Here is a 12,476-nt window from a genome sequence, read left to right on the forward strand (position 1 = left end):
AGCTCCCACTAAGTGTTAAATTTACCTCCTGAAGTATGAGTAAGTATATTCCTAATTTTCTGTAATCCTACAATAACTTATCATATACTGTGTAATTCTTTTTCTAAATTCTAAATTTTTGGCATCAATAGTACCTTGTGGTAATACGTTCTACAAAATAATTATTCTCTCCTGTAAAGAGAGTTTCATTTTATCAGTTATTTTGTGTTTTTTAAATTTGTGGATACCTTTGTATTATGAAAGAGGCCCTCTGTACCTTCTCTATGCCCATTATTATCTGTATACCTCTATTATGGCCTCTCTAACCTACAGTCCCAGTCTTTCGATCTCTTCCCTCTGGAAATCTTTCCATGACTGATAATTTTTATGCTTGTTAGAACTCTATTTAAGATATAATTCAGCACTTAAATGCCCCCAGTTAACATTTTTTGAAGAGGCAGAAATTTTGAATATCTACATGAAATAGCTGATAAGTGAACAATATAAAACTGGAAAAGCAAAAGCTGTTTACCCATTGCAGCTACCCAGATTTCCTTAGGAATTCCCTTCTGTTAAACTTTACAGCTTTGATGACCTCTAGTGGAAAATAAACAAGGTACAGTAGCAGAGCTGTGTGGTTTTGTTTTTCATGTAATAATAAAACTACATACAAGGAATGTAAAGGAACCCTACTTTAATGCAATAGGGCTACAAATATAAAACCAAAAGACAAGGAAAGCAAGGATTTGCTGCAGTAACCCTAACTCAGCCACATTGCACGTTGTATCAACACGACATTTTAAGAGGCTTATTTAGAGAGAGAGATACCAGCAGAAATTTAAGTAATGAGTAATCTTACAATGAAAGCAGTGTTTTCACTACTTGGGATGTTTAAAGCTAGGACTACACAGAATAGAAAATGTAGTATGTGTAACACAGAAAAAATACTGAGGAATAGCCCTGTTCTGGTATAGGGAGGGATTAATAGGTAACCTGACAGAGATGGGAAAAAACCCAACTTCTAGTTATATTATAAAATCAGTTTTTGTTTGACAGAAGTCCCAAATCTTCACCAGAAAAATATTTTAATTTTTTTCTCTGCCAGAGCTCAGAATCACCTCAACTGTATGCATACCTTATTTTCATTTCATATTTCTAGTTATATTTAGCAGAACCATTGTAAACCTGAGCTGGCCTGACTGTTTCAACAGCAATATAAGAATGATTAATATTTGGATTAATACTGAATTTTGAGTTATTCCTTTCAGCAGAATTTTATAAAATGTAAGTCAGCAGCGAGCACTTGCTGTCAGATACAGTGAACCAGGCAAAGGCAGTTACAGCTGTACTTACATAGAACCAAATTGGCTTATCAGCGTGCCGTGGCCTATTGTCTATAGACAAAGATTAAATAAAAGAGGCAAGGACCTTTTCTGTTGTAATTAGGAACAGACAATCACTCAGGTCCAGATTTTTAAAGGTATTTAGGTGCCTACAGATGCAGACAAGCTTTTGAAAATCCCACCTGATGCCTGACTGGCTTTAGGTACCTAAGTACCTTTAAAAACTTGGCCCAAGGGATTGATAGCCAAGTTACTGTGATATGTCAAGCTGCTCCCTTATCTTTTTCAAGATTCTTCATTATTTTTAGTACTTCTGTGCCTAGTATGGTGGTGCAGAAATGCTGAAAAAAGAAAAGCCCATGACTGTATAGGCAGAAGCACACTCTTATACATGTGCACACAAAACTCACCTATATTAGAATGTTAAGGTTGCAAAGTCACATACTCAAAAAGTTAAGAAAGGCAAGAATTAAGATTGCCTGTGCCTTCATTTGTTCCCTATGTATACATGCATTTTGAAAATATTTAATTATATGATCACAAACTTTTTTTTCTACAGGATCTCTCCATCATTCTCTGCTAAGTTGCCACCTAACCCTAGAGCAGGGGTCGGCAACCTTTCAGAAGTGGTGGGCTGAGTCTTCATTTATTCACTCTAATTTAAGGTTTCGCGTGCCAGTAATACATTTTAACATTTTTAGAAGGTCTCTTTCTATAAGTTTATAATATATAACTAAACTATAGTTGTATGTAAAGTAAATATGGTTTTTAAAATGTTTAAGAAGCTTCATTTAAAATTAAATTAAAATGCAGATCTCCCCGGACCGGTGGCCAGGACCTGGGCAGTGTGAGTGCCACTGAAAATCGGCACGCGTGCCATAGGTTGCCTTCCCCTGCCCTAGAGAAACCTAAAATACCTTGGTGCCTAAATTTCTTCCTCGCAACAGGTATACTGCTGCTTCGACCTGAGGCCAGTGCCTATCACAAACATAAAAGCTGCAGTGGGATCCTCAAAAAACAGGTGAATACAGGGCTGGCTCCAGGCACCAGCAAACCAAGCAGGTGCTTGTGCTTGGGGCAGCACATTTTCAGGGGTAGCATTCCAGCCAGCTTTTTTTTTTTTTGGGTGCTTGGGCGGCAAAAGCCTAGAGCCGGCCCTGGCGGCAGCAGCAGTGGGTCCTGCACGGGGGGCACCCTGGGGCCGCTGCAGTTCGCGCCAGGGAGCAGCGCCCGCACCTTATGGCCAGGCGGGCTCCAAGCGCGTGGTCCTAAAGACAAGTCCCCTTCACTACATAGCCCTGATTCATAGCCAGAGCAGTTCCATTCTGTGTACTAAATGAGATAAGGGAGCTGTGGGGGAAAAAAAAATAATAGTATGTGCTCATATAATTAGACTATCATAATGTGCATGCACAAAGGTGGGAAAATAGAGAGCACAGGCAACCTTAATTCTGGCAACTCCTAATGTTTGATCCCTTGACTTTGTAACCTTTAATGTTTGTTTAATGTACTTTATGGGGTATAACTTCCTAGGTGTTTTAAAAAACCTGAATAAAACAGGAATTACCTCATGTGGCATGACATTAACATCCATCTGTGGCACTAGCACATTGGAACCAAGAGATCCACTGTACAACTCATAGCAGTAATAGGTAGGTTGCCAGCATTAGAGGGATGAGAGCCATTTTGTCAGTGGACTTCATAGAATAGCAGGGTTGGAAGGACCTCAGGAGGTCATCTAGTCCAACCCGCTGCTCAAAGCAGGACTAATCCCCAGATCCCTAAATGGCCCCCTCAGCGATTGAACTCACAATCCTGAGTTTAGCAGGCCAATCGCTCAATCCACTGAGCTATCCTCCCCCCGAGCACTTTACACACATGCTGATTGTGTTATGCTCATACAAAGCACATGGGATCTTTATAGAGGAAGGTAAATACGCACAGCATTTATTGAGAATACCAGTTAGCATATGCTTTACACACACACTCTCTCTCTCACCAGTGATGTTTATAGTTACCAGTCCAGAGTCTGGATCAATCTAGTGGCCAGCCAGATTGGTTGCAGAGGGGAGCGGTCGTGATTCGATGCTCCTGGAGTGTGGCAAGATGAACCCAAAGTCCCATGGCCAAGCACCCTGTTCTCATAGGTTTTTTCTCTGTTGAAGCCTCTGGATTTTGCTGTGTCAGTTTGTGACCAGTGTCGGAGAAAAACTTAATTGGTGTAAACATTCCAATACACCTCGAGAGGGTCATCCTGTCCTTTGTTCCGATTTAATCAATTGTCGTTAGGGGTGCCAGTCTTTACCTCAGGGTCATCAATCTGCCTGTCATTATGGATGCCCGTTGATGATTCTTTGATGTCCTTTAAATCTCTTCACTCCTTCTTCCTTGAATCTGGCTATAACAATAGCCTTCACACCTTATCTTTTCCTGATGCATACGTTCCTCATTCACACAAACAGATTGAGAATACAAACAGTAGTATTTTATATCAAGCAACAAGGCATTGCAAATTAAACCTTGCTAAGTTTTACAATCAATAACCAAGACAATTTACATTGAGACCCAGGCCTTCAATGTTCCTCTAATCTACTTAACAGAGAATCCTGTCTCTTACTTACTAAAACCTTAAAACAAAGAAATGTATATTTAACTAGAGTGCCTATATTGTAATACATATAGGAAACCATAGTAGACATAACTTATCCTAAAACAAAAGGGTGACCATAAGGATTGTTCTGGTCTGTCATTTCTTTCTGCTATTCAAAAAGGGTGGCTGACAGGATGAAATCAAATCATACATTAATTCTCATAGTACATTATAAAATCCAGCTCCTACAATTGCAGAGGAATGGTGAGACTCCTAGAACTTGGCTTTCATTCCAGGCTCCATCAGGGACTGTGCCCTAATTCAGCAGTTCTCAAGTGGGGGACCGAGGCCCACCCTGGGGGGCTGCGAGCAGGTTTCAGGGGGTCTATCAATCAGGGCCAGCATTATACTCACTGGGGCCTAAGGCAGAAAGCTGAAGCGCTGCTGCCCCAAGTCCCACCGCCTGGGACGGAAGCCTGAGTAATTTAGCTTTGTGGTGCTCCTGGCAATTGCCCTGCTTCCTACCCCCGGTGCTGGCCTTGGCTTTTATATGCAGAAAAAGGTGTTGTGGCACAGGTGGCCCATGGACCTTTTCTAGCATGTTGGGGGAGGCCTCAGAAAGAAAAAAGTTGAGAACCCCTGCTCTAATGGGCACAAACTATTCTGCCCATTCCCCTCAATCTTGACCTCTTCTCCCCCATCTCCACAACTTGTCTGTCCTACCTCATCCCCACTCCTTGCACAGTCTGTCCCAACTCCCACTCTTCCCTCAATCTACTCCTTTCCGCAGAGCTGATCATCTCATCCCCTCTGTATTCAACTCATGCACTGAGAGAAAAGGAGACAGTTTCCCTGTTCTCACTGGCTTCTGGACTGCAAATACCAGGAGCTGCAATTGCAGGAAAAGTCCTGCTCCCCCTATCCCTAGCCAGAGCACACTCAGATACTGTGTAGGGATGGCACTTGCACAGTCAAGTCACATGTAGGGAGCTGAGAGGAGCTCAATGCATATAGAACCCACTGATTTTTCCAAGGGCTTATAATTTGGACAAATGGGAGCAGATTTTCATAGAAATAGCAAAAAAAAAAAAAAAAAAAAAAAAAAAAGCTTGAGCTCATACCTTGGCCAAATTGAAAGTCAGCTATAAAGAACAAGGTCATTAAAGTTTCAACAAAATCATTAAGATATTTTAACATGGTGTAAAAACAAGAAGTTTCCCCCTAATTTAATTCTCAGAAACTGGACTGTTTTGTCATAAACTTTCTAAAAAAGTTCAGCCCGCTAGGATATAAAAATTTCATTTCAAACCACTAAAGTTTGAGAAAGTTATGAGCGACTAAAGCAGTGTTTCCCAAATGTGGCCACCAGGGGCTTTTTTTTGTGGCCACATCATCCTGGGCTGTGCTTGTGGGTGGGGGAGAAATAGCGGCCCCTCTCCCAGGGCCACCAGCAGGGATTTGGCCCTGTCCCGCTCCAGAACCACAAATGCTGCAGGTGCAGGCAGTTGGTGAACGCCTCACTTTCTCGAGGGCGGGTGGGCAGTCTTCAGCCATGGGGCTTTAGGCTCCATCCACACGATAGCTGGCTCTGGTCCCCGGCTCACCACCCACATCCCCCTGCATACCTCCCCATCCAGGGCTTAATTTGTCCCGGGGCTTTTCACGGCAGCACACTTACGAGCTAGCACTTAAAAAAAAAAAAAGGCAAAAAAAAAAAAAAAAAAAGACAAGAACATGCAAAATACCTTATTTGTGTTTCTATTCTGTTTGGTCCAGTAAAGAATAGAGACCATTGTACATTATTTTATTAGGGAGTCTGAAAAACCCCTAAATAAAATTACAATGATTTGGACATTATATGTGCTTATTTATTTGTTTTTCGTAAAGTGAATTATTTTAGGTAAAATTGTCAGTGCAGCCACCACCAAGAGTTGGTGGCTGCACTCTGAGGCCATGTGGCTGGTTTTGTACCTCGTCGACCCCTTGAGTCGGGGGGAGGGGAAGTGTGTTTGTGTGTGTGGAGGGACGAGTAGTAACCCCGCCTCTCTACACCTACGTGTTTTTAACCCCCCCCCCCCGGTAGTCAGCACAGTGCAGCCCAATGGCCAGTGTCTGTATACTGCCTCTCCCCAAGTGGGATAATGTGGCCTGTAGCTGGAGTCCATGCAATGTGCCCCTAGGGCAGTGCAGCCCAATGGCCAGAGTCCATCTAACTCCCCCTCCCCGAGTGGGAGAGCGCAGCTTAGCGGCCGGAGTCCATGCTGCCCCCTTTTGAAGGCAAAACCGGGGTAAGGTAACTGGGACCGTCGCAAGGGGGCGGTGGCCCCTAGTAAGGGGGCTCAGGCCCTGACAGTGACGGAGTGGTCCACCACAGGGTCAGTGTGGAATCCTACTAAAACACACTGATCTCATAACGGTGGGAGGTACCACTCCCTTACCTTCCCTGGGTCACTTCCTACCAGTTCTCCGGCAGCAGTAGTCCATATGGCATCATGGTTTCCAGGTTCCCCAGTACCAGACACTCTCTGAAGTTCTGATAGATGCAAGCCTCTGTTCCAGGTTTCTGTTTTTTCAACTCTTGTAGGCAAGGGCTGTAGCTTCTGTCAAGCATCCTTCCTCCTTGGCAGCCAGCCCTGATTGAGCAGCTCTGCAGGCTTTTATACCAGACTTCCAGTTGGAGCATGCCCAACAGAGCCTTAGGGGTGGGGCTTCCTCTGCTAGGAGAGAAGGGTTAATCCCCTCACTACCATCACAGGCCACCAAAAATTTTGTTGTGAGAACACCTGGACTAAAGACAGCATCTTATAATAAAAGTCAGGCAACTTTTATGGGCAGAGCTATCAGCTCTGCCGATAATGTAGTTTGGCAATACACAGCTTATTAAAAAAAAAAAAAAGCTTACCTTTTCTGCAAACAGGTAATTAAGAATGACTGCATAAGGTTTTCCATTCTAAAATTTATCATTTATACTCACTTTTCATTTCACTTTCTGGACTGAAACCTCTTTAGCTAAAGTGTTTTTTTTTTTTTTTTAAGAGTTAAATCTAAGTTTTTAACAGCAAGAGATCTTTTCTTCAAAAGGGCCTTATTGCCAAAATGACTATAAGTATGAAATACTCTTCAATCAGAAGAGCTATTTAGCTTTCCTCTGAAGTTATTAGATCAGATTATTGCCTTGAAATTAGCACTCTATCCCCCAAAGTATGTTTGAGTGTTCTTAAGATTGTAATATGCACAGTTGAAGAAAGTTACCTAGGATCTTAACTATTCAGAAATTTTTTTGGTGTAAGGTATGCAGCTTAAAAATTGTTCATGCAACTTTGTCATTTTCTAAGTCTGCTTAAAAGGGATATTGTTGAGCTGAAATAGTTGGAAGCAGTTTCAGGTACTATTTTTGCCTTTAAGGACTCTCACTCAATGTTTTTATATAAAAACCTACACAGAGCAGGGAAATCTATACCCCAAGTACCATTGAACAATCATTTTTTCTTATCTTGTATACAAATCCTGTAGAATAAAGTCTCACTCCTGCAATCTTCAGAGTTACAAAACAAACACCAGGTGAAACAAGTAACAGAAGCTGTGATAGTGATGCTAAGCCTTTCTGAGGGAATAGTATTTGACTTGTACAAAAACTTAAGGATATTGTCTAAGAAGCATGAAACGTGTAATTCACAGATAGTGCACAAATGTAAAAAAGTTTTCATTAAAGATTTTAGAGCTTTATTCTATAAAACATGAATACAAAAAGACAAATATTAACAAGAAGACGTTACCTACAGAGTAAAACGATATCCAAAATCTTTGTATAGGTCAGAGTACAAAATCATTCATTCATTCATATCCAGGCCTTTCATTACATAGTGGAAGGGACTGATTTTATAATTTGTGCCTGGAGCAGAGAGGTGGGAGGAATAGAGGAGACTTCAGTAGTGGATTAACAACAGGATCATGTTCATTAACATCTCTATCCACCTAAATTGCTATCAAGAACAACCCCTATTTGTCAGAACCATTTTTTTTTTTAGCATAAAAATATATTTTTAGGAGTCTGTTAGTGTGCATCTTCAATACAATCTCAATATGTATTCATTATGAGATTGTATTGAAGATTAGGTAACAACTGCCATTTAAAGAGTATTCCAGGGCAATCGTAAATGTATTGTCTCTAGGCAGCCTTTCTAAGCCAGGTTTTAGAGGGGTTAAGTGTTTGATATTACTCTTGGTGCTCCAATCTAGAATGGATTTGGCATATTGTTCAGTATAAAAGAAAACTGCCATATTCCTAAGTAAATACTTTGTGTCTCATTAGAGTGATGACAATAGGTCAACAAGGACTCAGCGCAGCATAGAGTGTGATGTGAACAACTGCTTTTTTTTGGGGGGGCTATTATTTTGATCCAAACTTGAGTAAAAGATACAGAAAAACACCCATACAAAATACTGTTCAGGATGAAACTACAGTTCATAGTGTCAGCTTTACAAGAAGGCAGTTTATGGACACTGACCATATTATTCATTCCGTCAAGGAAAAGAATCCTTTTTGTAGGCCACCATACTATTTACTTTGTGAATGGTGGTAGTGAAGGAACGAAGACGGACCTCTTCAGAGTTGGCAATAAACTGTGGTCCTGACTCTTCCCATTTTTCTGGCACTGCCAAATCTTTGTCTGTGTAAATAAGTAAGTCAAAGGCACCTGTAGGCAAAAGAGAGTTGTCAATATTTATGTATACCTTTCAGATTGTTCAAATGCATAACCTGATTCCAAATGATTGACCAAAAGCCCCCACAAAACCCAGCTCACATATATGCTACACATAGCCTCGCATACACGCCATGAATAGCCAAGTTAAAAACAGTGAGCTTTTTATGTTTGAAACATACACATTTTCAGACTAAATTTTCAATCTTGTTTAGCCTCCTAAAAGATTATCTAAAAACACAACTGCAAGTAAGTGCTTACCTTTCAGTTTTTACTTCATTTATGCAATTCAGTAGTTCTATTGTATAACCAGGACATCTTGTGCAAAAGTTACTTGTATGTTTGCAGTATCAGGGCCTAAATATCCACTTGAGCAATGACTGTTTATAAAAAAAGTTAGTTCACAGCTATGCTCAAATAAACTAGTAATTTGCTATTAAGTTATTCTATAGTAATTTATTGGAGAACATTTCTGTTATACATAGTAGGCAAACTTTTTTTGCCAAATATGTATGCCTAAACTCAGAATTGAATAATTTTAATTCAGTAACAGGGTTCATCTCTTTTTTTGAAGAGGGTCACTTAACCACGAATAGCTTTACAAATACTTCAGTGGGAGGAAGAGAAAACATATGTTTAGAACTATTAGCACATTTAAATAAACGCCTCTCAATTGAAGTTGGATCCCAAACCAGGAATAGCATATAGTTTTAGACTTACAGTATTCACATTTAACTGTACTTTCTTTGCAAAAGCAGACAACTTGCACATAGAATGTTATATGGTTGCAGAACAGACATTAGGTCAGGTGTCATACTTAAATCCTTCATTTTGAAGTAGACTGTCATTTAAATCTACATAAGCAGTATACTGCTCATAATTAGAAAGGTGGTAGTCTCATTTTGATTGAAATTTCAGCTCAGGTTTCAGGTATTTTCTTCTACAGTTTGTAGTGTTTCATTAGTCACACAAAGGTTTGGAATACTCACAGGATGTTTCCAACAAAGGCAGAAATGTTACTGTGGCAGTTATTTGTCTGATAACAGATCGAATTTCTTCCTGGATAGCTTTCTGAGATTTCTCTCTTGGTACACTATAAGAGAATAAGAAGTTGTCAATATGGGGGGGGGGGGGGGGGGGGGGGGGGGGGGGGAGGAAAGGAAATGAAGCTTTTGTTATAATGAGAAGTTTCTCCAAATCTAGCTCTCTCTCCATGGTTTAAACGCGGTTACTGTTCTTGCTATACAATAAAGGGACATATTGTCTCTCACCCAAGAAATGTAAGTCTCAATTGCACAATTATTATATAGTACAATACAAGATGGATGATCAAGATTTGGAAAATATAACCAAAATGACAGTTTAAATTTTCAGTTCATTGTTCTTCCATGAAGCCTCTCAATGTTTAAGGACACCAACCTCTGTCTTGATTTCCCTGTGATCTGGAGTTTATGGGGTAATACCGTTACTAAAGCAACTGCTTCTCAAAATGAGAAATCAAGATGCAGAACAGTGGTGAAAAACAAACAAACATGTAAATACCACCATGGAGGTTTATAATGGCTGCTGAAGTAGACTAAAACTTTATGCAAGGGGAAAAACAAACAAACAAACAAACAAACAAAAAAAACACCCCAAGGGAAAATGTTACCTTTTCTATGCAGCTCCTTGTAAAGTAAATGGGAGTTACATATTTATCTGAGATCAAAAAAGTTTTCCATTTGATTTAGAATGAAGCACACCAGTAGATTGAAAGCTACAAAATGCTGTCAAAGATAACCTGAGCTGGTGTGTTTTCCTTCTACACCTGAGGGTTTGTAAAAGAAGGAAAAGAAAAAAAAAAAAAAAAAAAAAGACAGACCCATTTTTTTTTTTTGCTGCACAGTTTATAAATACAAAACAGAGGGCCTTTAATACTTGCACCTAATCAACTACTAGCAGTCGTCAACAGGAAGGGTTTATAATTTTGACTACATTACCTCTCATCCTTTGCAGTCTTGTCACACTCAATGTCAAACTGCCACCTTTCAAGAACATCACTGCTTTCAATACTAGAGATTACCACCACTAGCCGCTGTACTAAACACTTGCATAACCAGTCTGAAAGAAGCAAGAGAAAAATAACTTCTCCGAAGTCAGAAAATATAGATAATGTAGTACAGTGAGTCTTCATTAACGCCATATTTACTACATACACTAGTAATATCACTGTTTATGGAAAATCAGTTAGTATTCTATGCAGTCTTCAGTTTGACTATATTAAGTTAGTGACAAGCTCCAAGGTGTACATTCTCTCCAATACTAATAGCTAATCCAGAAATATAAAAACAATATGGTAGAGAGAAATTGACTATGTAAATGGGCACTCTGAACAGACATGTTGAGACTAATGTGACCTCCTAGCAATTAATAAATTCACATTTGAGCTCTGAATGGTGAAGAGATTGAATACACTGCTCTGCTTCAGAGAAGCCTGGACAGAATGTATACGTGTTTACTAGAATAAAGTTCTTCCTAGTGTAAATAAACAGAATAGGTAAATATAAGTTAAACATATAGCCGGTGTTGTCACAACGTGAAACATCAGTTCATATGCAAGCCACACTCTAAAAACACGTCATGATTCTAAAGAATTATGCTAGGTGAGGAAAACATGGGAGTTCAAAGCTCATAAAATCGTGAGAGTTACTATTGAAGTGCATTTGAGCTGCTGTACCTTTTAGCTGTTCTACCACGTTGTTCAGGTAGTTTTTCAGTTCAGGATCTGTAGTTACGAGCAGAGTGAGCCCGTATTTCTGCACACGTGTGAAGGTCTCCGAGGGGTAGATCCCACGCTGATATAAAATGCTGTTGATGCCATAAGCTGAAAGGCAGGTAAGAGTGGCCCGGTCACTGGACTCTCCCAGCCGGCACCCCCACGTGCAGCCCCACACTCGGCGGCCCCTTCCCTCCCCCGTGTTAACGGGATGGGAAGGGAACAAAACTCCGCAGCCACAAGTAGCCGGGCGGAGACGCAGCTCCCGGGACTCCCCGAGTGGTGTCCGGGTCACCGCGCTGCCTCAGGCTCCGAGCTCCCTCCCCGGGGCAGCGCGCACCGCGGTGTGCTGCAGGGGCCCTCGGGCGGGGTTCATCACCCCCAGTGCACTGGGGCAGCCCCCGCCCCGGAGCAGCCGCCCCCAGCCGCTCGCTCGCTCACTCACAGAAGAACTCGGCGACGATCTCAGCGCTGCCCCGCAGGGTGATGCCCTGCTCCCGGCTCAGCTGCTTGGCCATGGCGCGGACAAGCGGCGTCCGCACAGTCCCCGACCCCGCCGGCGGCCCGTTCAAATCAGGCACCGCCCCCTGCGCCGCCACACCCACAAAAGCGCCTCATGGGCTCTCGCCGATCCTAGTCCCTTTAGCGGTCCCACTGACGCATGCGCGTTGCCCACTGACAATAACAGTTCCGGCACGCGCCGTCTCTCCCGGAACCTCCCTTCTTGCGCAGGCGCAGTAACTTTTTCTGCCTCGGCGGGCCAGTCCAAGTGGTCATCGTTGCCTGGCGGGGATTGGGGAGCTGCACGTTCTATCTATTTCGGTGGGCAGCTCCTCCGAACTCGCTGACCGGTGGGGTGGGAAGCGGCAGCGCGTGCCCGCGCCCGCAGCTTGTTGTGCGCGAGACAGCGTCGCGTCGAGCTACGGAGGGCGGCGGGGAAGTTTGAAATTGGAAACACGCTGGGACGCTGCGCTGCCTAGGAGTCCCCGCGCGTGCACGGGGGGAAGGGTTGCGAGTGACTGCAAAGAGGGGGTCCCCATCCTGGGGAACCCCCATGTTTCTAAAAGCAAACGTTAGCTGCAAGCAAGGTGGGAAGAGGGGCTGCC

The 12,476-nt window shown here is 42.2% G+C and overlaps 1 protein-coding gene across 1 annotated transcript; it reads right to left on the reverse strand.

The window, feature by feature from the left end:
* Positions 1 to 7,952: 7,952 nt before the first annotated feature.
* On the reverse strand, positions 7,953 to 12,212 carry MAD2L1 (mitotic arrest deficient 2 like 1). The gene is made up of 5 exons (XM_054030123.1): positions 11,816 to 12,212; positions 11,332 to 11,478; positions 10,595 to 10,715; positions 9,605 to 9,708; positions 7,953 to 8,609 (listed from the first exon to the last, which is right to left on the reverse strand). The coding sequence occupies exons 1-5, from the start codon at positions 11,886 to 11,888 to the stop codon at positions 8,437 to 8,439; spliced, it is 618 nt and encodes a 205-aa protein (XP_053886098.1). The 5' UTR covers positions 11,889 to 12,212; the 3' UTR covers positions 7,953 to 8,436.
* Between the last annotated feature and the right edge of the window lie 264 nt (positions 12,213 to 12,476).

The sequence above is a fragment of the Malaclemys terrapin genome, chromosome 5, assembly GCF_027887155.1.
Source record: "Malaclemys terrapin pileata isolate rMalTer1 chromosome 5, rMalTer1.hap1, whole genome shotgun sequence".
In the NCBI taxonomy this organism is placed as follows: domain Eukaryota; kingdom Metazoa; phylum Chordata; order Testudines; family Emydidae; genus Malaclemys; species Malaclemys terrapin.